General features: G+C 42.9%; 1 protein-coding gene across 9 annotated transcripts in view; it reads right to left on the reverse strand.

The window, feature by feature from the left end:
- The window catches only part of ECT2L (epithelial cell transforming 2 like), an 82,437-nt gene that overhangs the window by 52,197 nt on the left and 2,671 nt on the right, over positions 1 to 27,569 (reverse strand). For 6 of the 9 annotated variants that reach the window (XR_005782678.1, XM_040449036.1, XM_040449031.1 and 3 more), the window contains 4 exons: positions 18,766 to 18,857; positions 16,775 to 16,971; positions 15,846 to 15,972; positions 14,585 to 14,697 (listed from right to left, as the gene is read on the reverse strand). Coding sequence is in view for 7 of the 9 variants with exons in the window: in XM_040449036.1 (XP_040304970.1) it covers positions 14,585 to 14,697; positions 15,846 to 15,947 (215 nt within the window). In the remaining 2 variants the exon portion in view is untranslated. Of the gene's footprint in view, positions 1 to 14,584; positions 14,698 to 15,281; positions 15,826 to 15,845; positions 15,973 to 16,774; positions 16,972 to 18,765; positions 18,858 to 27,569 lie in introns of those variants that run through there. The other 3 variants (XM_040449032.1, XM_040449034.1, XM_040449039.1) reach the window with 2 other exon arrangements.

A 27,569-nucleotide genomic window follows, 5' to 3' on the forward strand; every position in this document is an offset into this window, starting at 1 on the left:
ATGAGACCCAGAGACTGTCTTTATCATTAATTTACCTAAACTGCTTGCCTAACTGGAGCCTCATCTATAATCTTGGGAGAAGGGAAACTTGTATCTTGCAACTGAACACCAATAAATAATACATGTAGGAGGAATTAAGAAGTTAGAAAATGAGCACTTGGCAGCTATCACAGTAATAATTACATCAGATAAGAATCATCAATGGATTCTAAAACCAGTGGGTGAAAGTATGGTGAGGAACAGGGTACTTGCATAGATTCAAATACTTTTAAGTTAATTTAAAATTAATCACTCAAAGTCTTTTTAGTTACTTATTAATTAATAAGTACCAAAGACCTAATAATTAATCATCTTAACCAAGTGATGATAAGTCAACAGAATGAGCAATGGGGCAAATCGACATAGTATGTATGCCCCATGTGATCCGCTGAGAACACAGCGTCACTTCTGTGTTATTCCTGCCAAGAACACATAACCTGAATGTGATCTTAAAGAAGTATCAGCCAATCACAGATTGAAGGTCATTCAACAAAGTAGGTCTGTATTTTTTTTTGTATGTTTTATTTTATTTTTGAAGGAGAGAGAGACAGAGTGCAAGCAGGGAAGGGGCAGAGAGAGAGGGAGACACAGAATCTGAAGCAGGCTCCAGGCTCTGAGCTGTCAGCACAGAGCCCACGTGGGGCTCAAACCAATGAACCATGAGATCACGACCTGAGCCGAAGTTGGATGCTTAACCAACTGAGCCACCCAGGTGCCCAAGTAGGTCTGTACTCTTGAAAGTGTTAAGTAATAAAAGACAAGAAAGAACTGAGGAACTGCTCCCCATCAAAGGTGGATATAGAGACGTGAAAACCGAATACAACAGGACCCTGGATTGGATTCTGGGCTGAGAAGGAAAGGACATTGTTGGAACAATCAGGAGTATTCAAATGGAATCTGTGGATTAGACCATAGTACTGTATCAGTGCTGATTTCTTGATATTGGAGGATGTACTTTGATTTTTCAGCAGAATGTCCTGTTTGTTTGTTTGTTTGTTTGTTTTGAAAACACATACTGAGATGCTTAGCTTTAGTGGGGCATCATGTTTGCAACATATTCTCAAATGATTCAGCATAATAAGGTGAAATGGTAAAATGTTAACCATTAAGGAATCCAGGTGAAAAGTATAAAGGAATTATTTGCACAAGTTTTTGCAATTTTTCTATAAGTTAAAAATTATTGCAAAATAAAAAGGTTTTTTGATTTCTGTTTTTAAAGAAGAGGCTGCCTACATCATTTGCAAGGTTTAATGATTGCCTATTATGTTGGGTGTTTCTACTCCTCTGGCTTTATCTGAGGCCACTGCTCATTCTTGATCCCTGTCCATGCAGCTTTGTCACAACCTAAGACAAAACAGTGGTTCAAAATGAACCTAATGGTGGGGCGCCTGGATGGGTCAGTCGCTTAAGTGTCCGACTCTTGGTTTCGGCTCAGGTCATGATCTTACAGCTCATGAGTTCAAGCCCCACATCAGCTCCATGCTAATAGTGTGGAGACTGCTTGGGATTTTCTCTCCCTTGCTTTCTGTCTGCCTTTCACCTGCTTGTGCTCTCTCTCTCTCTAAATGGATAAATAAACTTTAAAATAATTAAAAAGAAAGAAGTAAATAGATAGAGGGATAGAGAGATGGATAAAATGAACATATTGGCATGCCAGTCTGGGGAGTGCGTGCGTGTGTGCACACGCACGTGTGTGTGTGTGTGTGTGTGTGTGTGTGTGTGTGTGTATAAGCAGGAGAGCAAAGGATGGAATTGTGCATGTACTGGCAGCATATCGTATCCACAGATAAAAGTGTCATGAGGGCTCCTCTCATTGTTGAGAGATTAACATTCAAGCCCAATGAGGCAGTGAGGACACCAGGAACAGCTAATCCCCGGGGATCTCTGATCTGAGTCCTCACTGTCCCAGACAGGCTTCACAATCCTTTCACTGGTTCTTGGAGGACAGTATGCTCTCACTTAGAATTATAAAGCAGATCAATAAAATAAGGTGCAAAACAGAAATGTTCTCAGCCTCCTTTTCTTTTTTTTCTTTTTTTTTTTTTAAATTTTTTTTTCAACGTTTTTTATTTATTTTTGGGACAGAGAGAGACAGAGCATGAACAGGGGAGGGGCAGAGAGAGAGGGAGACACAGAATCGGAAACAGGCTCCAGGCTCTGAGCCATCAGCCCAGAGCCTGACGCGGGGCTCGAACTCACGGACCGCGAGATCGTGACCTGGCTGAAGTCGGACGCTTAACCGACTGCGCCACCCAGGCGCCCCAGTCTCAGCCTCCTTTTCAAAGACGGGCCTCAGTATCTTGAGTTTTTATTCCCACCCCCTTCCCACCGCACACCGTCTACTGTTCCATCCCAGCCAAGCAAAGGAGAAGAACTGAATCTGAGTTACTGTTTATTTATTTATCATTTTATTTTTTTAAGTTTATTTATTTTGAGAGAGCAAGTGGGAGGGGCACAGAGAGAGGAGGCGTGAGAGAGAATCTCAAGCTGATCATGCAGAGCCTGACATGAGGCTCGATCTCATGAACCATGAGATCATGACCTGGGCCAGAATCAAGAGTCAGATGCTTAACCAACTGAGCCATCCAGGTATCCCAAAATATTTTCTTTCTTTTTTCTTCTTTTTTTAAAATGTTTTATTTTATTTTTGAGTGAGAGAGAGCGGGGGGGGGGGGGGGGCCCGGGGGAGGGGAACAGAGGATCTGAAGCAGGCTTCATGCTAACAGCAGAGAGCCTGATGCGTTGCTCAAATCAAACTCACGAAACTTGAGGTCATAACCTGAGCCACCCAGGTGCCCCCAAAAGATTTTATTTTTAAGCAATCTCTATAACCAGCACGGGGCCCGAACTCACAACCCCGACATCAAGAGTCATACACTTCACTGACTGAGCCAGCAAGGCACCCCAAGGATCTGAGTTACTTTTTAAAGCGGACCTCACTTATACATGTTTTACATTTGTTCGTAGCAAGCACTGCTACAAGGACACATTCAAGTATAATGAATCTTAAGCAAGAAAAAAGGAAAATGCTTCAGCCACATAAAAAGAAGAAAAAAAAAATCAGTACCCAAGCAGCAGAGCTAGGGTAGTTTGTGGTAATGACATCGTGGCTCATTGCATTTTAGTTAATGTTGCAAAGTAAGAAATCCGTGAAGAGAAATAACAACATGTAAAGAGACAATGAACAAAATGTGCTTTGCTCCTTTATTGTGACAAGGATATCTTCATTTAAATAATTCATGACACTACTTTGCCGTGTGCTACTGAATGTACAATGTGCACTTTGCAAAAATAACAAGGCTTAGTAATACGGAACTTGAATCTAATTCTCAGCTCTTAAATTTCTGATAAGAAGGAGAAAGAAGCGGCCCAAACCGCGATGAAAACCACTGAGAGGACAGCTTGCAGCGGTGGCCTGGAGAGGGGAAGTCACATTGGCAGAGGTCCCTGCTTTCTTGCTTCCCGGGCAGTACCCTGGAGTCTCGACTGGTGGCTTTACCACCACTTTATGGCACGGCCAGGGTCTGGATTAGGTGGGCTTCCACAACGGATGCCAGGGTCACACAGAATAATGATTAGGTTTGGGGAATAAAGGGAGGGGAGAAGTATGCCGAAGTCTTCTGTGAATGAGAGAACAAAGCTGGGTGTGGAAAAAGCGATAAGGAAGGGTGACTGAAGAGTTTAAAATCTTTTTAGATTTTAAAATTGGGGCGCCCGGGTGGCTCAGTCGGTTAAGTGTCTGACTCTTGATTTTGGCTCAGGTCCTGTCTCGCAGTTTGTGAGTTCGAGCCCCACATTGGGCTCTGTACTGTCGGTACGGATTGGGATTCTCTCTTTCTCCCTGTGGCTCTGCCCCTCCCCTGCTCGCTCTCTCTGTCTCTCAGAAATAAATAAACTTAAAAAAATTTTTTTTAAAGATTTTAAAATAGTTTGTCTATGCTGATTCATAGCTACATGGAGGCACATAAGCATAAAAAATTAGGTTATCTCTGGGTGGGGGGATTCTGGGTGATTTTCCTCTTTTTGCCTACTCACGTGTTCCAGTGCTTCTACAAAAGCCTGGAATTACTACTGAAGACACAAAGAAGGCCCCAGGCTTCCACACAGGTGGTCCCTACCAAGTGGAACACTCATTCTCCTAGTCTTTGCTTGTCTAGCCTCCTACGTATCCTTCAGACTCCAGCCTAAATGTCAGATCCTCAGGGGAAGGCTGTCCTGATCCCCTGGACCCGCTGAGGTCTCCTTACTTTTCCTTTGCTACTGAGCACGGTCGGAGCTATTTATCTGATATCCGGGGGGGGGCTGGTCAAGCCTGCTTGGGAAATAAAGGAGAATGCATGTACACAGACTTCTCATTGTTATCAAAGTGCAGTACGACCTTCCATGTATGATACATACGGTGTAACTTGTGGCCAGTGAAGCAATATGGTGCTGGGGAAGGAGCAAGAAAGTGTACCTGGAACTAGCATCGCGGGTCTAAGTTATGTGGCTGGTGGGAAGCCATTTTTGGCAACAATATTGGTGACCATGTAAGGTAATGGCAGTGAAATTTTAGGGTGATATTTCTGGGGTGCTGACAGAATCCCCCCACCTCCCCAACAGGCTGACCATTCCTGCTGCCCACATCCTTGCCTGTCGGAGGAGGCTCCTGCTGCTCACAGAGCACTCCCCCCTCAATGTCATCTCCTGTCCTCTGCTGAAACCTGTATCCTTTACACTTGATGTGCACTATAATGTAATCTAAGCATGGTTTTTGTGTTTCCGTTCCTGCTGACCCTCAAACTCCATCCATTTTGGGGCTCATTCACTATTGAAAGTCTTTCTCTTCCACTGCACCTCAAGCCGCAAGGAAGAAGGCATGGTGTTTGTCTTGTTTGCTGCTATGCCCCCAGCACTTGGTATGGTGCTTCTGACTTGGCAGGGGCTGAGAAAACACATGTAAGTTAGAATAAGGAATGAAAAAAATAATAAAAATAGAAAAGCACTACTTGTATTAACTTCCTGTTCATTATAACAATTACTGCTGACTTAACTGGCCTAGAGAGGTGCAAATGTATGTTCTCAGAGTTCCTGAGGTCAGAAGTCTGAAATCAGTTTCACTGGGCTCCAGTCAAGGTGCTGCCAGGGCTGACCCCCTCTGGAGGCTCGGAGGGGAGAATCTGTCCCCTTGTCCCTTTCGCGTTCTAGAAGTGGCCGGCCTTCCTTGGCTCGTGGCCGCTTCTCGAAGCACAGCATTGTCACACGTCTCCATCTCTCCCACTGCTTCTGGCATGACATTGTCTGTCGGGCCTCTTGCCTCCCTTTTAAGGACGATTGTGATTACGTTGAGCCCCGATCACGCAGGATAACCTCCCCACCTCAACATCCTTCATCACATCTGCAAACTGCCTTTGCCCCATCACGTAATATCCACGAGTTCCAGGGTGAGGGTGTAGACATACTTGGAGGCCACTATTCAGTCTGCCACATTGCTCTAACTTCTGAAACGCGGAAAACGCTCCAAAATATTTGTGCTGGTGCTACATTGCGCTCTCGGATATCCGGTGAGAGGCAGGGACATCCCCTTGTCCTGAAATAGGACATATTTTCTTCTACTAAAATATGAACTTCAGAGGGCAGGAATGTTTTACACTCTGCTTAGTGTTGAATCCCGGGCACCCAGAGTTGTGTTTGGCACATGGTAGGCATTCAGTAAATAATTGTTGAATGCTGGATGAAGAGACAGCATTCTTCCGACACCCATCATTTATTTCCCCTTCTTCCGGTAAAATAACTTCAGTCTCTATAGGGTGATCCATGTGGTTCTGTAGAAGCCCATTCCATCCCTGGCTCCAAAATGCATATGAATAAAAGCTAATTCCATTTATTTGGGTCAATCTCCTGGCCACAGCAACTGGCAAAAGTAGGCATGGACCTATGCTAGTCCAAGGAGAGTGAAGCTCAAACAAAGAAATTATTTTTATGTCCATTCACAACGGAGGAAACCTCATAATGAAGCCAGGACTGCCAAAGGCAGAGCTGAAGAGCAGAAAGAATCAAGTCACTGGTTTTATTACTGAACCTCTGAATTGAGCTTCAACTGCAGCCAAACCTACTCTGATTTTTTCAATTATAGGAGAGGGAAATATTTCCTTTATTACTCGTGTCAAGTTTGGGGGTTACTCACAACGAAACATTCGAAACCCACGAAGCAGCAGTGCCGGGGAAAGATGAAAAAGGCATCTAGAGAACCCGAACAGATCATTCTGTTTCGTTGGGAATAGAAGGAACGGGGTGCTCGTGCATCCTGCGTTCCTGCCTCTGAGGAAGAGTGGACTCTTGGGGCCATCAGGTCATCCTTGGCTGTGCGCCACAGCACTCTGGGAATGGAGTCAATACTGCTTCCTCGGCCCCATCCCCGCGTGTTGAGCCAAAATCTCCACGGATGGGGTTCAGAGTCTGTTTTTACAAACTCCAAGTGACCCTATGGGCCCAGCCCTTCTCAGCATCCGGGAATTTGACTTCCCAGTAGCAGCAGATCCCGGGGCTCGTGTCAAGCCGAGTACAAAGCACTGGGTGTGTGTAGGGCGGTCTTAGGAGGAGGTGGAACTCCTTTTGGAGGCCCTGAGCTCATGAAGTTCTGAGACCTGCATGGGAATCTAATTGGCTCTCTCCCATGTGTAAAGAGCGTCAGTTGAGCTTTCGATGCATTTTGTTTTTCTAAAGGTAGCTGGTTCACAGCTAAATTCTGGAGGGTTGATATGACCAGAGAAGGGACGACTGGATAAATGGATCATTATGGGCCATATTAAACCTATTTATCTTCCTTTCACTTAAGCAATAAGGAAAATCAGGGCAGCTCCAGGGTTAGTGAATTCAAGGACTCAATGAGGTCATCAAAGGCCAGAATCTTCCATATTTTCACTTTGCCTCCTCAGTAGTTTGCTTTGGTCCTTAGGCTCATTCCCTGAGGTGATTTCCGAATGACTAACAAAGTGAGTGATTATCCTCACACAACAGGAACCACAGATGGAAAGGGCGTGTCCCTTCCTCAAGCCCCTATTTAAGTCCCTTTGAGAGCTAAGAAAACTCTTCCAGAAGCTCTCCAGCAGCCACTCGCCATGTGTCCTTAGGCAGAATTAGTGTCTACATGCCCTTTTGTAATCCAGACGCCACCAAAGGGGTGGAATCATCGTGAACCTGTCCAAGCCTGACTCACCCTTGGTGGGGCAGGGTGACAAGCCACCTCTGAAACACATAATGCCTGGGGAGAAGGGCCTCTGTCAGGAATATGGAGAAGAAACAGGCAATGGTGATGGCACGCGGGTAATCAACAGTGTCTGGCCCACTAAACAGGCACCAAAGAAAGAAAACATCTATGTAGCTGCCCAGGCGTCTGATCTACCCAACCTTTACGGGTTGCCCCTTTAGTTCAGAGTTCTTACTTGTCTCTGTCCTTGCTCCGCTCTATACTTGAGATCTGACTACAGGTATTTCTTAAAGGGGTAAATGTGGTTTTAATATCTGGTAATATAACTCTTACTCCTTTTTTCCTTTATATTTATGCTTTTCTTAATTGTTGGTATCCATTTTCCTTAAGTTTTATTTCTTTATTTTGAGAGAGAGCATGCGCATGTGAGCTGGGGAGGAGTAGAGAGAGAGAGAGAGAGACAGACAGACAGACAGACAGGAAATCTCAAGCAGGTTCCCCACTGTCTCTGCAGAGCCTGACACGGGGCTCAGTCCCATGAACCCTGACATCATGAGCTGAGCTGAAATCAACAGACACTTAACTGACTGAGCCACCCAGGCGCCCCTGTCACTATCCGTTTTATTTTCTGGATTCGCTTTAGAATCAGTTTCTCGAGGTCCATAAGAATATCCTATTTGGGAATTTGCACTAGGACTGACCTGAACTTTAAGACTAATTTCAAGACAATGGGCATCTTTAAACATGGCACATCTTCTTCTCAGTTTTTGTTTTTAACTGTCCTTTAACACAAGTTTATAATTTCCTGCCCAAGGGTCTTGCACTTACTGTTTCAGTTTTATGCAACAGAGGAAGGGAAGCTGAGCTAAGAGAAGGCAGTGGGGGTGGGGGAAGTAGGGGGGGCAGGTAGGCAGGCCCCACGGCCTGGGTGACATTGTTTGAATCCAAGGATCTCTCCCGACCTGAAGGTAGACCAATCTTAAGTCAAGGCATTCCCATTTCTTCTGAAGCTGGTTTGAATTCCATTTCTGTTATTTGCACCTGAAAGCATTCTAACCATGACATCAGAAGAATACACCGGGAGAACAGGAGGAAAGATGACAAACATCCACTGAATGCTTACTGTGCACTTGGGGTTTTCTTCTTCTGTTCCTAAGACCTGCTAGCCTACTTAGGGCCCGTGTGCAGCCACCTCTATGCTTACTCTGCCGTAACCCTCCTGGACATTTCCTAAACAGATTCTTCAATACAGAGCAGAGACAAATGTTCTCTTAAAACGTTTCTCCATTTTCCTATGATTTATCTGGGAATTTCACTCCCCCTACACAGAAGTAATAAGATTCTTGGTAGCTGTGGAAGCTAGTATCATGTGCCTTATAAATGGCTGGTAGCGTTAATTATCAGGGCTGCGGCATTTGGGAAGTTGTGCAATGAACGACTTCAGGAGGTGCCATTAACACAGATGACAGTGTGAAACAGCACCCCCGGAGTTGTGTGACATGCCACCCTTGGGTATTATTACTGTGCATAATCCCTTCTGGAATTATTTTATAGGAGTCTTGAGTTAATTCAATAGTGAAAAGTCTTGAGCGAAGCAAAGTATTAGTAATCGCCCATACTTGAGAACTTGAAATATCTTGAAAAGTTCCTTCCTCCCAGGGAGCTAGCAAATGAAAAAGTTGTTCTGATCATTTTTTTGCTATTCTTGTAATTCTTGTAATTAGGAGTGTTTAGGATCTCTTCATTCAGCAAGCATTTACCCAGTGGCTGCTGTGTACCTAGTATTGTTCTCAATGTTAGGGACACAGAGAGTCACCAGAAAAAGTTCTTGCCCTCACAGAGCTACAGTCTAGTGGAGGGGACACACAGTAAGTAAGCAAGTACTGTATATAACATAATGTCAGGTGGTGCTAAGTGGTGTAAAGACAAGTTAAACCTTTTAAAGTGTGGCACCACCAGAGAAGAGTGGTACCACTTACAAAATGGGAAGTGAGAATTTCAAGCGCACAGGCTTTGCCTAGCAGAAGCCAATGACCTTCCCACCATCCACCCACCCAATAAAACTCAAGGGTTTTCCTTCTTAGCTTCATCCACTTCTAAAAACTGCCCCAGTGACAAATGATGGTCATCCATGACCATGTGATCTATGTGAAAGGACGGGAGCATGTCCAAAACCTGGGGCTGAGGAGAGAGAAGACTCAGGAGGAACCAGATTTCCAGACTCGTCTTGGATATTTAGAAACCCAGTGGGCCTTTGAATAGGCTGTCTGCTACCTCCACACAGAAACAGTCTCCTTTCAAATGGGTGCTCAGGAACTCAGAGTGATGGGGCTGTTCTGAATTCAAATTTAACCTAGATGCATTGTCTCTGGGAAATGCATACACCAGATTTCCTCACAGTTCACAGATGGGATAGACATCCTGGCCTGAGCTCTCCCACGGGCCGCTTGGAAAGAGGGGGTGGGTGCAGGGAGGTGAGTGTGGGGGGTATTCTCTCTTCACTGTACATTTTTCTGGACCACCCCATTTCTGGTCGGCTGTGATGGACACACAGGATGAGAGTGAATCCTTCGCTGTTCATGTCCTCCCTCTCCACCCACACACACATGCACACACACAGAAGAAGACAGTCTATCTGTGTCTTGGGATTGCACTTGCGTGAATGTCGCCCCAAGGACCCACCGGGGAAAGCTACAGGTTTGAACAGCTCCAGCCCTGGAAGGAAAGGCCTTTGTGTGGGGCGTTGCCTGCTGCTGAGTCGGGGCAATTAGAAACCGGTCCCACCAGTGTGGCTAGGAGACCAGAGGCAAACTTCTCATGGGATTCTTTGAGGGACAGACGCAAACAGCCCAGTGTCCTTTTGGGAGTCGTAGGAAAAGTCAGCCTCATCGAGCAGCAGGGGGATGACATTAACGGAAGCTTTTAGACACGTGGTCATATAAGCATAATATACTGGGGGAAATGCCATGATAGAGGTTTGTAAACATTGCTGGGGGTGGAAGATGTGCAGGAAAGGTCCCAGGAGAGGGGCCACTAGAGTTGAGGTGAGGAAGAACTTGCCAGAGTGATGGTTTAAGAAGCTGAACCTTTGGGGCGCCTGGGTGGCGCAGTCGGTTAAGCGTCTGACTTCAGCCAGGTCACGATCTCGCGGTCCGGGAGTTCGAGCCCCGCGTCAGGCTCTGGGCTGATGGCTCAGAGCCTGGAGCCTGTTTCCGATTCTGTGTCTCCCTCTCTCTCTGCCCCTCCCCCGTTCATGCTCTGTCTCTCTCTGTCCCAAAAATAAATAAACGTTGAAAAAAAAAATTATAAAAAAAAAAAAAAGCTGAACCTTTGAAAAATGTCTTAAATATCATGAAACTCCATTTAAGAAATCTTCTTAAGGGGCACCTGGGTGGATCAGTCAGTTAAGTTTCATCTGGCTTTGGCTCAGCTCATGATCTCACGGTTTGTGGGTTCAAGCCCCGCGTCAGGCTTTGTGCTGACAGCCCAGAGCCTGGATCCTGCTTCGGATTCTGTGTTCTCCTCTCTCTCTGTCTCTCCCCTGCTCGCACTCTGTCTTGCTCTCTCTCAAATATAAATAAAAACATTAAAAGAAATCTTCTTAAATCTGAACAATGTGGAATATAGTTCAGCACAGAAAAGAAAAATCTTACCTCACTGAGATTAAGAAGAAACTTTCAAAGAAAATTGTGACAACCCAGTTCCACCCTATACCACAATATCCTATTTAATACCTTTATAACTGTGACTGCTTCCATTAAGACAAAATTATTCAGAAATTATAATACAAAACATCTAAACAATGGCTCCTCTGCCTTCAAAACGGGGTTTGTACCAATACAGCCCAGTTTACATATAAATACTTCAGACATTCAAGCAATGCTAAATTCTCTCATGCATCCATAAGCTTATTCAGTGGTGGGGGAACAGGGACTATAAGAATAAATAGGGTTCAAAAGAAATGTTTAACAACCAAAAGTTGATTGCGCTGTCACTATTTGACCCAGCAGTTCCATTTCTAGGTAGAGACCTAAAAGAAAGAAAGACATCCATCTAGAAAAGCCTGCACACAGATGTTCTTAGCATTATTCACAATCGCCAAAATGTGGAAACAACACAAATGTCCATCAACTTAGGAATGGGTAAATAAAATATGGACTATCCATCCATGGAATGTTATTTGACGACAAAAAGGAAAGAAGTACTGATATTTGCTACAAAATGGATGACCCTTGGGAACATTGGCTGAACAAAGAAAATCACGGGCCCCAAATGGTGTCACTTAGACCGAGTTGCCAGACCGCGGCTTAATACCCAATAATTGCAGTTTCAGCCTCCCCCAGAAATGGGGCTTTAACCGGTCAGTCAGGAAAATTTTTCTTCCCATCTGCACCAACAAGTCTGGTACACGGTCTCTATCCCCCGAAGAAAGATGAGGCAATCTACGTGATAAGACCTGTTGCTTTTTCTTTCCCCTAGCAAACAGCCTTGTTTGGAACAATCCTTTTCTTTTGCTAATAGCTTTCTTACCCCCACCCTCCAACCATAAAAGCTTTCCTTCCATTTTATTTTGTACAACTCCTCTTAGAGTCCAGCTCCACTTGCTAAATGGGTGCCGCCCATTTACTTGGTTGCATTTTGTTATTTAACAACAATACAAGAACAGAGCCAGTCACAGAAGACCACGTGTTGTAAGACTGTATTTATATGAAAAGTACAGAAAAGGCAATTTATAGAAACAGAAAGTAGATTTCACGGTTGCCCAGTGCTGGGGGTGGAGATGGAAAGTTACTGCTAATGGGTAGGAAGTTTCTTTCGGGGGTGTTGAAAATGCCCTAAACTTAGATTGTGGTAGTGTTTACACAACTCTGTGAATATACTAAAACCACTGACTTGTACCTTTTGAATGATGACTTTTATTGCACGTGAATTCTATATCAATAAAGATGTCTAAAAGAAAGTTGATTGCGCTGACTTGAAAAACTAAAATGAATTGGGCTTTTACATTTGATTAAAATCAAGCATAACTCGAATCGGATTAGACTATGAGCAAATAGTTTCTGTAGATGTTAGCAGGAGAGGAGACATGGCTGACCCAAAGAGAGAGGAAGAAAGACTTAATCCAGGGGCACCTGGGTGGCTCATTTGGTTGAGCATCTGACTCTTGATTTCACCTCAGATTGTGATCACAGGGTCACGTGGGTTTGAGTTTTGCATTGACTCTCTCTCTCTCTCTCTCTCTCTCTCTCTCTCCTTCCGCCACTCTCCCCTGCTTGCTCACACTCTTTCACTGAAATAAATTAAAAAAAAAATAATCTAAATTTTGGGGAATAAACTAATTGATGTTCAGCAACAAAACCACCACTACAAATTAAAGATGGGTTCAGGATGCCAAATCTAGAGACCAGAAGTTGACATACAACTTCCCCTTAAAAGCACCAGCCCAGAATAAGTAATAATAGCTTCATATGAAACTATGAAACCTACACAGCTCTCTGTAGAAATGCAGCTACTATGAAACAAGGCAAAGTAATTCCACCGAGCAGATTAGTCCCATATCCTGATGCCATAGTAAAAACTCAGGTACCAGACAAAGGCTACGACTTCCAGTGACAAAATGTCAGGCCTAATGTTAATGAGCCTCAAAATATACCACAAGATCTCTATTGACCTCCAGTGGTTACAGCTAAAATTGCGTGGTTTATGATACATGAGAAGAGAACATGATGTACCACAAGCAATTTTGGATTTGGGGTTTGGTCTATTATTTTATCTTGAAAGCTATAAAGTTGGATTAAAAGGAAACCCAGCCGATGACTCCCATAAAAAGTTCCTTCCCTGATTTTTAAGCATTGACTAAAGAGCTTATTTTTCTGTGGACTGTTTTTGCAGCCTTTTTCAACACAGCCAGGAAGGTGCTTGCCTCCCTCCGGTGACTTGGTGACTCCATCGGGGACCGTCTGTGGACAAACCACTGTGCACCCACGGATGCAGGCGAGGGTATGCAGGAGAGCAGGTGAGCAAGCAGGTAGGAGAGAAGAAATGGCTGACTGAAAAGAGACAGGCAGGAGGAAGTGTAAGAAAGGGTGGAAGGCAGGTATTACAAATTAAAATAGGCCAATCCGGTTTTGCACAACTCTGGCGCTTTTTGGTAGCTACCTCAGCAGTTCAGAGATTCGCCTCTCCCAACAACCTCACCACCAGGCTGTAGTGAAAACAACTAACACAAACGTTGCTATACCTACAGTTTCCCTAAACAAACCTAGTAAACAACCCCCAAGCACTTCATACAGTCTCCTCTATGGGCTTGAAGGAGTCCCAGCTCTCTGTCCTTTGGGTGAAAGGTTTGCTCAGTTGAGAAAGTGCAATGTTCCAGAAGCGAGATTCTACTATTACCCTCATTGCTAGCCTCAGGCTACCAGAAACCCCCAGACTGGCAAGGCCATTGATCTGGGGATCAAGTCTTACAAGCACCTGCTACTGGGCTGGCTGGATCCTTCAGCCAGGAACAGGCGTGTCGGAGGGCTCTCTAGAATATTTTCAGTCCCACATCTAAATACCTTCAATTTCTCCAAAGAATCCATTTCTGCCATTCATCTGACAAATGAACAAGCCGCTGGTTGCTCCGATAATAACTCATGTCTGATATTTGCTATGCTAACTAGCGAAGTATCTTGTAATAACTGAGACATTGTGACCTTTCCAGTAACAGTGCTAGCTAATCACGCTTAGAGCATTAAATCTTGATCAAAACACTAACTGTTCCTGTATGTAATTTCAACCAGTGCATTCAAATATCACACCATCTCTGCTGGAGTATTTCAAAGCAAATAACAGACATAGGAGGCAAGGGCAAGAAAAGAACAAGAAGCCACTGGCAATCGGTGGCGACTATCGTTAACCATTCTTGCCCGTATTCCTAAATGTTACTTCCCTGGTCACTCCTCGGATATTTTTCAGATCCTTTCATTTCAGATCCGTTGTTCAGGTAACAATTATTTATGGACCGCCTGTGTACCAGATATCTACTTGACATATATTATCCTTCCATTCTAAGGAGAATTTAATATACTAAGAGAATGTTAAAAATTCACTGGCTGAAGTCTCTGATGTTTGCAAAAACTAAACATCTCACTGTGGTGTGGAGGTGTTATAGCCCTCCAAGGCTCCATTTGATCCTCAAGGAGAAAGCAGCACTAGAAGATTCTGTTTATAAACCTTAAAATACCAGTCGCTTTATTTGTTCTTTCTAAGGGAAAGAAAAAAAAAGAAACCCTTAAAGGTTATGTAAACATTTTACTATATTTTATCTTCCTTTAAGAACCAATGATGATTACATCCTTGGGCTACATTTACCTTAACTGTGATTTAGTGCATCGTAAAAAAATCGTGAATAAGAATTCTTGACGTTGCTTGTTAGTCCAGAGGTCAAACCAATGACTTATAAGAGCAACTCTTTCCTGAAAGAGCTATAAGGGAGAGAAAATGTCATTTTCCTGTATAGTTCAATCTAAGTTGCTAAGCAATCCTTAGACAGTCTACCAACCTCATGGCTAATATTTGCATAGCACATTACAGTTCGCGAAGCACTTTCACTGTGTAGCAGAGGTCTATCCCTTCCACTTCAACTGCTTTTATCTGGGGATAGAGAGACAAGCCCAGGCTTGTTGGGTGGGCTGGTGGGAAAGGCTGGCCAGGAGATATAATTACAGTGGGGCCCCGAGGAGGGCCTCTCTGGAGAACAAAGAGGTAATGAATCCTGTCTCTAGTTTCTACCTAAACGAATGTGGCCTGGGGAAACAGATGCCAAACATTTCATCTTGAAAACACCTACAGGCTACACTTAAATAGTGAAAACAACAGGGCCATTTTAAGTAGGTATGATTTTACTAACCCACAGTCCTACATCTTTATAACCCTCACCAAAACAAGAGTTAATAAATATTGCTAAGTAGCCATTGTTAGACGTGTCTCCAAGGAAGACATACGCCAAGGACCCCCCCCAAACCTGGGTGTCGGTCCAGCTTTGCTCAGATGATATATACAAACTCACTGGCTTTATTACTGGGTCAGGCTTTGGCCTTAGCCCGGCTAGTCTCCTTCCCTTGGAACAGGCCTGAACCACGCATGAGCTATCAGCCGTTAATGATTGACAGAGCTGCCTAAGCCAGTCAGTAACTACTTCCTGAACCACCTTTCAAAGGAGGGGCATCCCCCGGCCATTGAACTGAACTGAGAAGAGAGGATTAAAGAAATACACAGAGAATTAACTATACGTGAATACTCTCCATATCGAACACCACCAAAGCACCTCCTCTTTTCTTCTCCCCAGCACACAGTGTTTTCTGGAGGCTTCTCTTTTGTCCCTGGAGGTACAGGGGAAAGGGGAGGCAGACCTTGGGGCTCCTCATAAAGTAGGAGTTGGAGACTGGAGTGAGAAGAGACTGTCTTGGGGCCGACAAATAGAAGTTTGTTTTTGTTTGAAGTGACTCCAAAACTAAATTCTTCAGAGTTTTGTTTGTTTTTTTTTTTAAATATGGTGACATGAGACTCCGAATGTCACAGTAAAATCAGCCCTACAAATTAAACTTCTTTTATTCCAGAATATCTAACTTACCTCTCTATTTAATGACTTGTTGCTGAAAGGTGTCCAGGCACTGAATCTTGTGTGAAAGCACTCCATTTCCAGAGTTTTTCTAGAAGAATCCTGAGCTGACATCTCAGCAAATTATTTTCTTCCAGCCCTAAGATATATACATTAATTTCAATAGAGGCTTAATTAAGATCACCTAGAAACATCCAATATATTAATGTTGTCATCATGGGAATTATAATAATTTCTGCCATTCATTGACATCTATATATTTATTTAAATTTTTTAAACATTTATTCATTTTTGAGAGAGAGAGAGAAATAGCACAACTGGGGGAGGGGCAGAAAGAGAGGGAGACACAGAATCTGAAGCAGGCTCCAGGCTCTGAGCTGTCAGCACAGAGCCCGACGCGGGGCTCAACTCACAGACCGTGAGATCTTGACCTGAGCTGAAGTCGGACGCTTAACTGACTGAGCCACCCAGGTGCCCCATACATCTATATATTTATTTAGATAAAATTACAGCAAATTATGTGTGTATATATACATATATATACACGTGTATATATACATCCCTGTGGAAGATAATCCATACAAATATGCACAGAGAGTTCATGAACTCCAAGGCATTGCAGTTTATTCTGTCCTCATCTGTTTGTACCCAAATGTGAATCTAAATCAGAGTTGTTTTTCACTTTTCTGGGAAAATGACTCAGAAATTGGGATGATGCTCTACCAACCAGGAATACTGCTTTTTCTTTCCCTGGAAAGCAGTAATCTGAAGGGCTTAAAGAGGGCATTCTACCTGCCTATCTTTTGAGGACACAATGAGGACATAGAGAATAAACCTAGCGTAATGTATCAGTCATCCATCGCAATGGATTCATTGCATCCCAAAATTTCACAGCTCAAAACAACTGGGGTCAGGAATCGAGGCACAGCATAGTGGAGTACCTAATCAGTCTGCTGGGGCTGTCATAGCAAAATATCACAAAGTGAGTGTCTTGAAGAACAACAAAAATTTATTTTCTCACAATTCTGGAAGCTAGAAGTCCACGATCAAGGTGCTGTCAGAGCTGGTTTCTAGTGACACCTGCGTGCTTGGCTTGGACACAGCCACCTCCTCTCTGTGTTCGTACCGGGCCTTTCTTCTGCATACATATAACGAGTACAATGGGTAGGCAGCAGAGAGAGAGAGAGAGAGAGAGAGAGAGAGAGAGAGAGAGAGAGATATCTTTGGTGTCTCTTCCTGTCCTCCTAAAAATATCAGTCCTGCTGGATTAAGGTCCCACCTTATAACCTCACTTAATTTTCATTACCTCTTTATAGGCTCTGTTTCCAAATATAGTTACATTGGAGGTTAGGGCTCCCACCTGAAATTTGGGGGGACACAGTCAAGGCCATAAAAGGTATTTCTGCTTTAGGGTGTCTCATAAAGCTTCAGTCAAGGGATTGGCTAGGACTCCAGGCTCATTTGAAGGATGTGAAGCTCTTTCATGTGGTTGTTCGCAGGATTCAGTTGCTCGTGGACTGTTGGACTGAAGGCCTCTCTTGTCTTAGTTGCCACATGGGCCTCTCCACAGGGAAGTTCATATGGTAGCTGGCTTCCATCAGAGCAAATAAAAAAGCAAGAGAGGGCACGCAAGAGAGAAGCCAGCTTCTTGGTAACCCAATCTCAGAAGTGATATACCATCACTTTTGCTGTTAGTCAGGACAGGTCACTCGGTCCAGCCTACTCTCCAGCAGGGCGGATCATACAACAGCATGAGCCATCATACAATCTATCTCAGTTCACCCTTTGGGTCAGTTCTCTTCTTTTTCCACATGTAGAACATGGTCGCCCACTTCTTAACGGACACAACCCAGAAGTGCCACCTCATCAGTATTTTTAGTTCAGATCCAAGAAGATGTGGATGATTCACAACAGTCTCTACAGATCCAGATATAGCTCCTCATGCTCTAGCAATCTCTAAAGATAGGTTGGCCCTAGCTCCTATACATACAATGGTAGAGCAGGGAAAGGATAACCACAATAAACATTCCCATTTGGAAAGGAGAAGAATGACATATAAAATAGTTGATCCACAGCAAGTCCTAAATCCTGCTGTGCGAGGCTGGGGCCCAGTTATCATTTTTAGTCTCAAACAATCGCATTCTCTTTCAGGCCATGTCAGTGATTTCTTTGACGGTACAACTTTCTCAAAATCTACTCTAAGTTATGCTTTGATTCCAGGCAGTGTTCTGTTCTTATATTCTACCATTGTTTAGAGGCATTTCCCTCTCTCCACCTCTCTCTCTGAATTTAATTGCAAGGATTTTGAGCCTGTCAGGCTTCTTTGGGAAGAGCCCAACCCTAAGTCTTTCTTCCCTGAGATCTGTTTCCAACTGAAAGTACTTGCGGGTTATCACCTTGTTCCATTCAGAGATCCTAACCCCATCCTTTTGCTTGGTCCTTCCACTAAGCAGGGTCTAAGCAGCATCTGTTGCTGACAGGCCTTCTCAATGGTTTCTTTACTAGTTGAAGATGTGAATCGGTTCCATCTTCTAACCTAGCAAGTACCTGAGTTTTTGGCCGTCTCTGAATTCCTTTACGTTCCTGCTTGCAAACTAGCCAACTATTCTCTGAGCTGCCTCTATTTCTGGTAGGTACCTCAGCAAATGCAGCCAGGAGTAACAAATTCATTCTAAGAACATTCATTTTCTACCTCTCTGCATAAAGTACAAGCCATTTACTCTATTCAAAACTATAGTTTTGCAAGTGTTTTTTGCGCTGTATAACGTGGATTGACATCGTTCCAAGTGTCCAATAACAGTTTCATGGTGCCAGACTGGATGTTAACACCACGTAATTTGGAATGTGTTGCCGTTGCTATGGTAGCATCTTGCTCCTGGAACCAATATTTGTATCTACCAAAGATTTAAGAAAGAAATAACAGTAAACTTACACAAAATCTTCCAGAGAATGAAAAAAGTGGGAATTATTTCCAAGTCCTTTAATGATGTCAGCATAACCTTGATAACAAAACCCAATAAGGACCTTGAAAGAGAAATATTAGAAGTTTATTATCATAAACATAGATGCAAAAATCCTAACCAAAATCTTATAAAACCAAACCCAGCAATATATAAAAAGATAGCATATCACCACCAAGTTGGATTTATCCTTGGAATGTAAATTTGGTTTGGTATTACAAAATCAATGTACTTCTCATCATTCATAAAACAAAGGAGAAAAATTATATAATGATCTCAGTAGGTATGCAAAGTGCATTTACTAAGCTTCAGCATCCATTCCTAACAATAACAACAAAATGTTAGCAAACTAGAACTTGAAGGTAATTTAGTAATTCAAATAAGGATGTATTATAAGAAACACAGCAAACTTAAACTTAAGAGTGAAACGTTGAAACTTTCCTTCTGATTGCTACTACTACCTTTATTCAGTATTATCCTGGAGGTTCTCTCCAATACAATAAAACCAGAAAATAAAATGTATACTAATTTAAAAAGAAAAGTTGTCATTACTTATTAATGGCATAACTGTATGTAAAAAAATATCAAAGAATCTACAGATAAATTATCAGATTTAATGCATAAGCTTAGCAAAGTTGCTGTGCATAAGAGCAACATTTAAAAATCTGTATTTCTGGGGTGCCTGGGTGGCGCAGTCGGTTAAGCGTCCGACTTCAGCCAGGTCACGATCTCGTAGTCCATGAGTTCGAGCCCCGCGTCGGGCTCTGGGCTGATGGCTCAGAGCCTGGAGCCTGTTTCCAATTCTGTGTCTCCCTCTCTCTCTGCCCCTCGCCCGTTCATGCTCTGTCTCTCTCTGTCCCAAAAATAAATAAACGTTGAAAAAAAAATTTAAAAAAACAAAACAAAAAAAAAAAAATAAAAATCTGTATTTCTGGGGGCACCTGGGTGGCTCAGTCGGTTAAGTGTCCAACTTCAGCTCAGGTCATGATCTCAAGGTCTGTGAGTTCGAGCCTGTACTGTACTGTACTGACAGTTCAGAGCCTGGAGCTTGCTTCGGATTCTGTGTCTCCCTCTCTCTCTGCCTTCCCCCACTCATGCTCTGTCTCTCTCTATCAAAAAATGAATAAATGTTAAAACATTTTTTTAAATCTGTATTTCTGTATACTAACAACAAACCCTTATAAATAACAGTATATCATTTGTAATAATTTTTAAAAATCCAATTTAAGTTCAGTGAGGGACAAATATTCCACATAGAATACTAAACATCTTGGGGCGCCTGGGTGGCGCAGTCGGTTAGGCGTCCGACTTCAGCCAGGTCACGATCTCGCGGTCCGTGAGTTCGAGCCCCGTGTCAGGCTCTGGGCTGATGGCTCAGAGCCTGGAGCCTGTTTCCGATTCTGTGTCTCCCTCTCTCTCTGCCCCTCCCCCGTTCATGCTCTGTTTCTCTCTGTCCCAAAAATAAATAAACGTTGAAAAAAAAATTTTTTTTAAAAAGAATACTAAACATCCAATCAAGAGAAAACTCTCAAGATCTAAATAAGAGCATACATATGTACAGGTGTTGGTTCTACAAATTAACCTATTAATTTCTATGATCTCAGTCAAAACCAGAAGCTAGTGTGTGTGTGTGTGTGTGTGTGTGTGTGTGTGTGTGTTCGACAAACTCATTATGAAATGTGTATGGAAATGCAATGTATCAAGAATAGCAAAGACAACTTCAAAAAGAACAAAGAAGGGGTGACTGGGTGGCTCAGTCAGTTGAGCGTTTGACTCTTGATTTCAGCCCAGGTCATGATCCCAGGGTCAGGGGATCAAGCCCCACTTTGAGCTCTGTACTGAGCATGGACTCTGCTTAAGATTCTCCTCTCTCTCTCTCTCTCTCTCTCTCTCTCCCCCATCCCCTTCCCTGCTCACATGCCCTCTCTCTCTAAAAAAAAAAAAAAAAAGAGAGAGAGAAAGAGAGAAATTGAAAAAAAAAAAAGAGCAAAGTGGTAAGACTTACTCTATGATGTTAGGACTTACTCGTGATAAAGCTACCCTAAAGAACAGCATGAGATATTGGCAGAAGAATAGACAAACCAATAGAAACAGACTCACGTATATATGGTCACTTGATGTGTGAGAGAGGTGGCATGCAGAGCGGTGGAGAAAGGAACATTCTAGTGAGCAACACGTGGAGCAAAACAGCTATCCAGTTGGGCCCCATTGACCCCAGAATCATGAGAAATAATCAATGGTTATTGGGCTAAGGCCCTACGTTTGAAGTTGGTTTGTTATTCAGCATTAACAACTGATGCAAAAATTGGTACCCGGAAGGACAGTGTGGCCATAACATAACTGAGGGCATAGGGCATTGACTTTAGGAACAGGCAGTGTGTGGAAAGTGGACGGGTGGTCAGCAGACCGTTAGTAGAGGCAGAAGAGCAGTGGAGCTGCTACGAAAGGCCAGGCAAATGGTGACTGTGTTATGTGGCAGTGAAACGTTTAGTGACGCTGGTGTCTGCGTTAGTACGGACAATAGAAAACGTACCAAGGAATACGTAGACCTGACTAAAGAGATTCTAAGCAGGATATAGAAAAGGCTAATCAATTTTTTTAGCTGCAGATCATGCAGTCAGGGAGACACGAAATGATCTGAAAGATCGGTTTTGTTTTGGGGTAGAATTTAGTGGAAATAAAGAACATCTAATACAGTATCTTCGGCTAGAAAAAAGTCTCAAAATAATAAAGATCTCATTTCAAAGACTTCCTTTATAAGGTCTTTAAAAGGTCTGCAATGGTACTGACCCTCTCATTCAGAAAATAAAAGAGTTTTGGGGCCCCCAGGTGCTTCAGTTGGTTAAGTGTCCGACTCTTGATTTCAGGTCAGGTCATGATCTTGTGGTTCATGAGTTTGAACCCTGCTGTCAGCACAGAGCCTGCTTGGGATTCTCTCTCTCCCTCTGCCCCTTTCTCTCTCTCTCTCTCAAAATAAATAAATAAAATGTTTAAAAGTTATACAAAGAAAACAAATGAGTTTCTAAGAATCTTAAAGACTGCCCCACAGCACCTTGAATCACAGCACAAGGCAGAGAGGAGTCTATCTTAAAGAGGTTTGTGAAAGGAGGTCTTATATTAAATAGATTATAATTAGGTGCATAGAAAGAAGACTGTTCTGGTGAAAGCATGACCAGCTAGAAAGAAAAGGGACCAAGAAACTTTGCAATGATCTCTGACACACCAACTTTCTATAGGCAGAAAGCAGGCTGAGAAAGCTAGGCAATTAAAACCACAAATCATTTCTTTCTTTCTTTCTCTCTTTCTTCCTTCCTTCCTTCCTTCCTTCCTTCCTTCCTTCCTTCCTTCCTTCCTTCCTTCTTTCCTTCCTTCCTTCCTTCCTTCCTTCCTTCCTTCCTTTCTTTCACATTTATTTATTTTTGAGAGACAGAAAGAGACAGAGCCGTAAGCACGGGAGGGGCAGAGAGAGAGGGAGACACAGAATCTGAAGCAGGCTCCAGGCTCTGAGCTGTCAGCACAGAGCCCGACGCGGGGCTCAGACCCACGAACCGTGAGATCATGACCTGAGCTGAAGTTGGACGCTTAACCGACTGAGCCACCTGGGCGCCCCAACCACAAATCATTTCTTATTGGAAAGGATGGATGATTCAGAAGGTGAAGCCAAGAGTCAGTAGTGCAGAACTAAGAGGAGCTGAGGACAATGGAATAGGAGGCCACACCCAAGGAGGAGACCTGGACTGTATGTAGTCGAGGAATAATCAGGGCAACTGGCCTGGCTAAATTTCAGAGTTGCTATGTCAGCAACTGCCATGTGCCTTGTGTTTCCTGTCTTTATGAACAGGAAATACTACCCTTCTTGTGTGTCACCAGCATAAGGCGGGTGTCTGGGAGACAGCCAGGTTCACAGGTCTCCAGATCAAGAAAAGCCACAGACGAGGAGCCTCATTTGCAATTGGCCCTAATGCAGATCACAAGAGATTAGACTTCAAGCCTCGTACCATAATTGGATGAGACTTTAGGTGTCTTGGGATGGAGTAAATGTATTCTGCATACAAAAGGCATGTGAATTGTTGTGGCCAGAGAGCACAACGGGGTATATTGTCTGCACATATGGCCAGGAAAAATTGCTCCCATCCTTGTGTATGCGTATCAGTTCTTCCATCAAGAGGCAGAGGATGTTGATGGAGGTTGATAAAGTGAAGATGTGTGGCTTCTGGGCCTAGGCCTTAAGAAGATTTGCAGTTTCTTGTTTGGTACGCTTTGGATCTAGCTGCCATGTAAATAAGCTCGAGCTACATTACAGAATGATGAGAGACCATCTGGAGAGACAGAGGTTGAGCCAGCGCAAAGCTGTTTCAGCCACCCTCGTCAAAGCACCAGATGTGTGAATGAAGCCATCTCGGGTATTCTGCTCCAACTGAGCTCCCAAGTGAACGCGACCATATGAAGGACCCCCGAACTATAACAGGCAGAAGAACTGGCCAGGCGAGGCCAGCAAACCCAGAGAATCGTGAAAAGTAATGATTTCTGTTTCAAGCTACCTCGGTCTGAGACTGTTTGTTATCTAGCACAGACTGACAGAGCCATATGCTGGTGAGCATCCAGAACAGTCACATACAGCTGGTGAACGTGCAAACTGGTGTAAGTGCTTTGCAAAAACGGTTTGGCATTATTTCCTAAAGTTGAACGTGTGCCTCCAATGGACTCAACAGAAAAACACGAACATGTGGACCCAACATATCCACGAGCACATTCACAGCGACATCAGATAGCTCCAAACTGGAAAGGGTACAATCATTCCCCAGCAGTCAAGTGGATAAATATATTGTCATGTATCCCTGTGCAAGAATGCTATATATCAATGAACAATCAGCTGCTACACACAATATGTGTGAATCATACACATAAGACATTAAACAAAAGAAGCTGGAAACAGCATGCCACATTTTATGTGGTTTAATTTATACACGGTTCTACACCACAGTGTTAGAAGTTAAGATGGCAGTTACCTTTGGGTAGGACAGAGAGGGTATGACTGGGAGGAACATAAGAGGTGACTCTGGGGTGCTGCTCCCTGATCTATGGGGACCCAGTGGGGTTCACTTTACAATTCACTGAGTTCCATACATATGATTCACATATTTTTCTACATCTTCTATTTCTTTTTTTTTTAAGTTTATTTATTTTGAGAGAAATAGAGTGCATGAGAGAGTGGAGGAGGGGCAGAGAAAGAGAGCGACAGAGAGAGAATCCCAAGTAGACTCTGTGCTGTCAGCACAGAGCCCCATGTGGGGCTTGAACTCACGGACTGTGAGATCATGACCTGAGCCAAAATCAAGAGTCAGGCGCTTAATGAACTGGACCACCCAGATGCCCCTACATCTTCTATTTTGATCAAGAAGTTTTAAAAAGATATCACTTATAAAAAACCAACACTCTTAAGTATCGAGAAAAAAATAAAAGTACAAACTTTATGAAGAAAATGATAAAAATTTTTTGAAGAACACTTTTAAAGAACCCAGATAAATGGAGTGATATGTTTTATTCATGAATTAGAGAATTCGGAAGAATGAAGACCTTAGTTTTCTCAAATGGATCCACCAATTCAATGCAATCTGAATTTAAAAAATCCTAAGAGATATCGTGGTATGTGTGTGGAACTTGGAAAGCTGAGTTTAAGATATTTATGGAGGTTTAAAGGGCCCCAAATAGTCAAGTCAGTCTGGAAGAACAAGGGAGAGAGACATGTTTCTAGAAAGACTCACTGTAAAGCTGTAGTAATAATGTCACATGGCATTAATATGGAGACAAATATCGAAGCCAGGGGAACAGGAGACAAAGTCCAAAATAGACTCCAGTATACATGGGTACTTGTTAGATGATAAATCAAAGAAGAGATGGATTTTTCCATTTATAGAAACCAGAGTATCTGTTTTAAAAGAAGAGAGAAGAAAGTGGACCCCTTTCCCACACTATACACATACACACACGCACATCAACTATCTGAAGGCTTTTTATATGTAAAATCAATTACACATGGTTTGTGATCCCCCAGAAGACAAAATTAAGAACAATGTGTGATGTCAGAGAGACAGATTTTGGATCAGTCTAAGTGGGAAAACAACCACTTCAGCGGCTTTAGCTGTCTCAGGAGGTTAAGTCCATTACTGGAGATATTAAAAAAAAAAAAAAAAAAATTGGATGACCACTTGGCAGTGAAATTCTAGCTGGGATTCCAGCATCAGAAAATGTCTCAGTTTCTAAGCAACCTCTGTTGCTATAAATCCCAAGAAGAGAGAGAACAATGGGTCCTGGCGTAGCCGAAGAAACTTTATGGGAGAACCAGGAGATTTTGAGAATAAGACAAACATTTGCAGGCTCTTCTTACCACATGTGAGAAATGGAAGCATGTTTTAAAAATGAATATATTGGAAAGGCATGTACCAGATTAGGAACAATTTTAGAAATATTACAGAGGGTAGCATGACAACACTGAATTTGGATCCCTGCTCTAACCTCCTTTCCCCCAAGTAAAGCTTTACAAGTAATTTAGTCTCTGAGCCTCAGTTTCCTCATGTGTAAAGCAAAGCAATGCCGTGCTTGGCAAACTACAGTATAATAATGTGTTGTTCAGATAAAAACCTCATGGCAATGTGGGAAATTAAATACCTCCTTCTGAATCAACATTAAATCAAAACAAATCCTTAGTTTCCTAAGACGCCCAGCTGTTGTTATGTGAAATCCCTCCAAGAGCCAACATAAGGAGTTTTTTGTTTTTTTTTTTTTTCAACATTTATTTATTTTTGGGACAGAGAGAGACAGAGCATGAACGGGGGAGGGGCAGAGAGAGAGGGAGACACAGAATCGGAAACAGGCTCCAGGCTCTGAGCCATCAGCCCAGAGCCTGACGCGGGGCTCGAACTCACGGACCGTGAGATCGTGACCTGGCTGAAGTCGTACGCTTAACTGACTGCGCCACCCAGGCGCCCCTAACATAAGGAGTTTTTATTTAGCAAGTTCTTAAAATTGTTGTTATCCTCTGTGTTAAGGGATTACTGAGTTATATAATAAGCAGAACATTGCAGAAAGAACAGTCACTATCTCTGCTGGTGGACTTAAATATATGAGTACAGTATATCATATATAGAGATATAAATATAGAGATAAAAATGCCAATAGAGAGTTAGAGATAGAGATAGAAATTTCCATGGGATTATTTACATTCTTTTAAGATGTCATTTTTGCTGATTATTCAACCCAAGGACAAATGGCATGCTGGCAATCACTACTTCTTTAAATTGAATGATTTCTTTTCATATTCCAGCATTTTATATTTTTCCAAATAGTAGCTCCATATGATATTAATAGTCATTTCCCAAAAGCAGGATCCATGGTTAAATATGCTTAGGAAATGATTAAGCACAACGAAACAAGTTTCTTTTTTGTAAGATGTTATAGAAACTGTACTACGATGATGCTCACTGTGAATCTCCAAGAGGGGGAAATAATATGCAGGATTTCCCTTGTTCATTGTTATAGGAACCTGTCATAGTGCGTATTGGTTATGTGATGTGGTTATCGTGGTGGTTATCTAATGCTGCGTAACAAAGAGTCCCAAAACCTAGTGGCTTAAAACAACAAATATTTATTATCTCACAGTTTCTGTGTCAGGAGACAAGGCATGGTTTAACTGGGTCCCTTGACTCAGGGTCTCTCACAACCATGTTTCAGTTGGGGTTGTGGTCATCCAAAAGCTCAGCTGGGGAAGGATCCACTTCTAGGCTCGTGTAAGTGGTTTGTTGGCAAGATTCAGTTCCCACAGACCACAGGAACAGGGACTCAGTTCCTTGCAGGCTCTTGGCTGGAGGCTTCCCTCCCATGTGAGCTTCCTAACTTGTTAGCTTACAAAATGACAGCTGGTTTCCACCCACTGAACTAGCTAAAGGGCAAGACGGCAGGCAAGATGGAAATTGGCGTCTTTGTGTAACAGAATCCCAGAAGCAACACAGCATCACTTTTTGATTAGTCAGAACAGAGGTCAGCAAATGTGGTCAGCAGCCCATATTCAGCCTGCCAACCACTTTTGCAAATAGTTTTATTGGAATACAGCTAATCACATTTATTTACATATTGTCCAAGGTTGCTTTTATACTGTAACAGGAAGAATTGACTAATTGAGAAAGAGAAAGAGAGTGAGAGACCATATAGCCCACAAAGCCAAAAACATTTACTACCTGGCCCTTCACATAAAACATTTGGCAACCCCTGCACTGGAAACAAATCTAGCCCACATTTGAGGGGAGAGGATTCACAAGGGCATCGCTATCAGGAAGCTGGGGTCGTTGGGAGCCAATTTAGAAGCTGCCCACCACTTAGCACTTGCACCAAATAGGCACTTGGCAAGTACTTGCTGAATGAGTAAAGGAATAATTGTTCACATCTACTAATTTTCCAAATTCAAGGGCTGAAAAGCAAGTCACTAGCTAAGAAAAAGCCAAATTCCTTCACTGATTATTAGGATTTGACACCTATGTCACAGCTGTGACAATCTGTCAACTTATGTGGATATTATTAGTAATTCCCATCATTATATTAAGTGAGTTAGATGGTAAAATAGGCTTAGAATCGAATTAATATGTACATCTGGCAGATCATTCTTTCACAACATCAGCAAATTGGAAGGAAGGGAAGTATTTTAGGGTAGTCGTTTGGAATGAGAATTCTGGGGCAAGAATACTCCTTGTGAATTATGTTTACAATATGGCAGTCACCACTG

Source organism: Herpailurus yagouaroundi, unplaced genomic scaffold (assembly GCF_014898765.1).
Source record: "Herpailurus yagouaroundi ecotype Mexico unplaced genomic scaffold, PumYag 198, whole genome shotgun sequence".
In the NCBI taxonomy this organism is placed as follows: domain Eukaryota; kingdom Metazoa; phylum Chordata; class Mammalia; order Carnivora; family Felidae; genus Herpailurus; species Herpailurus yagouaroundi.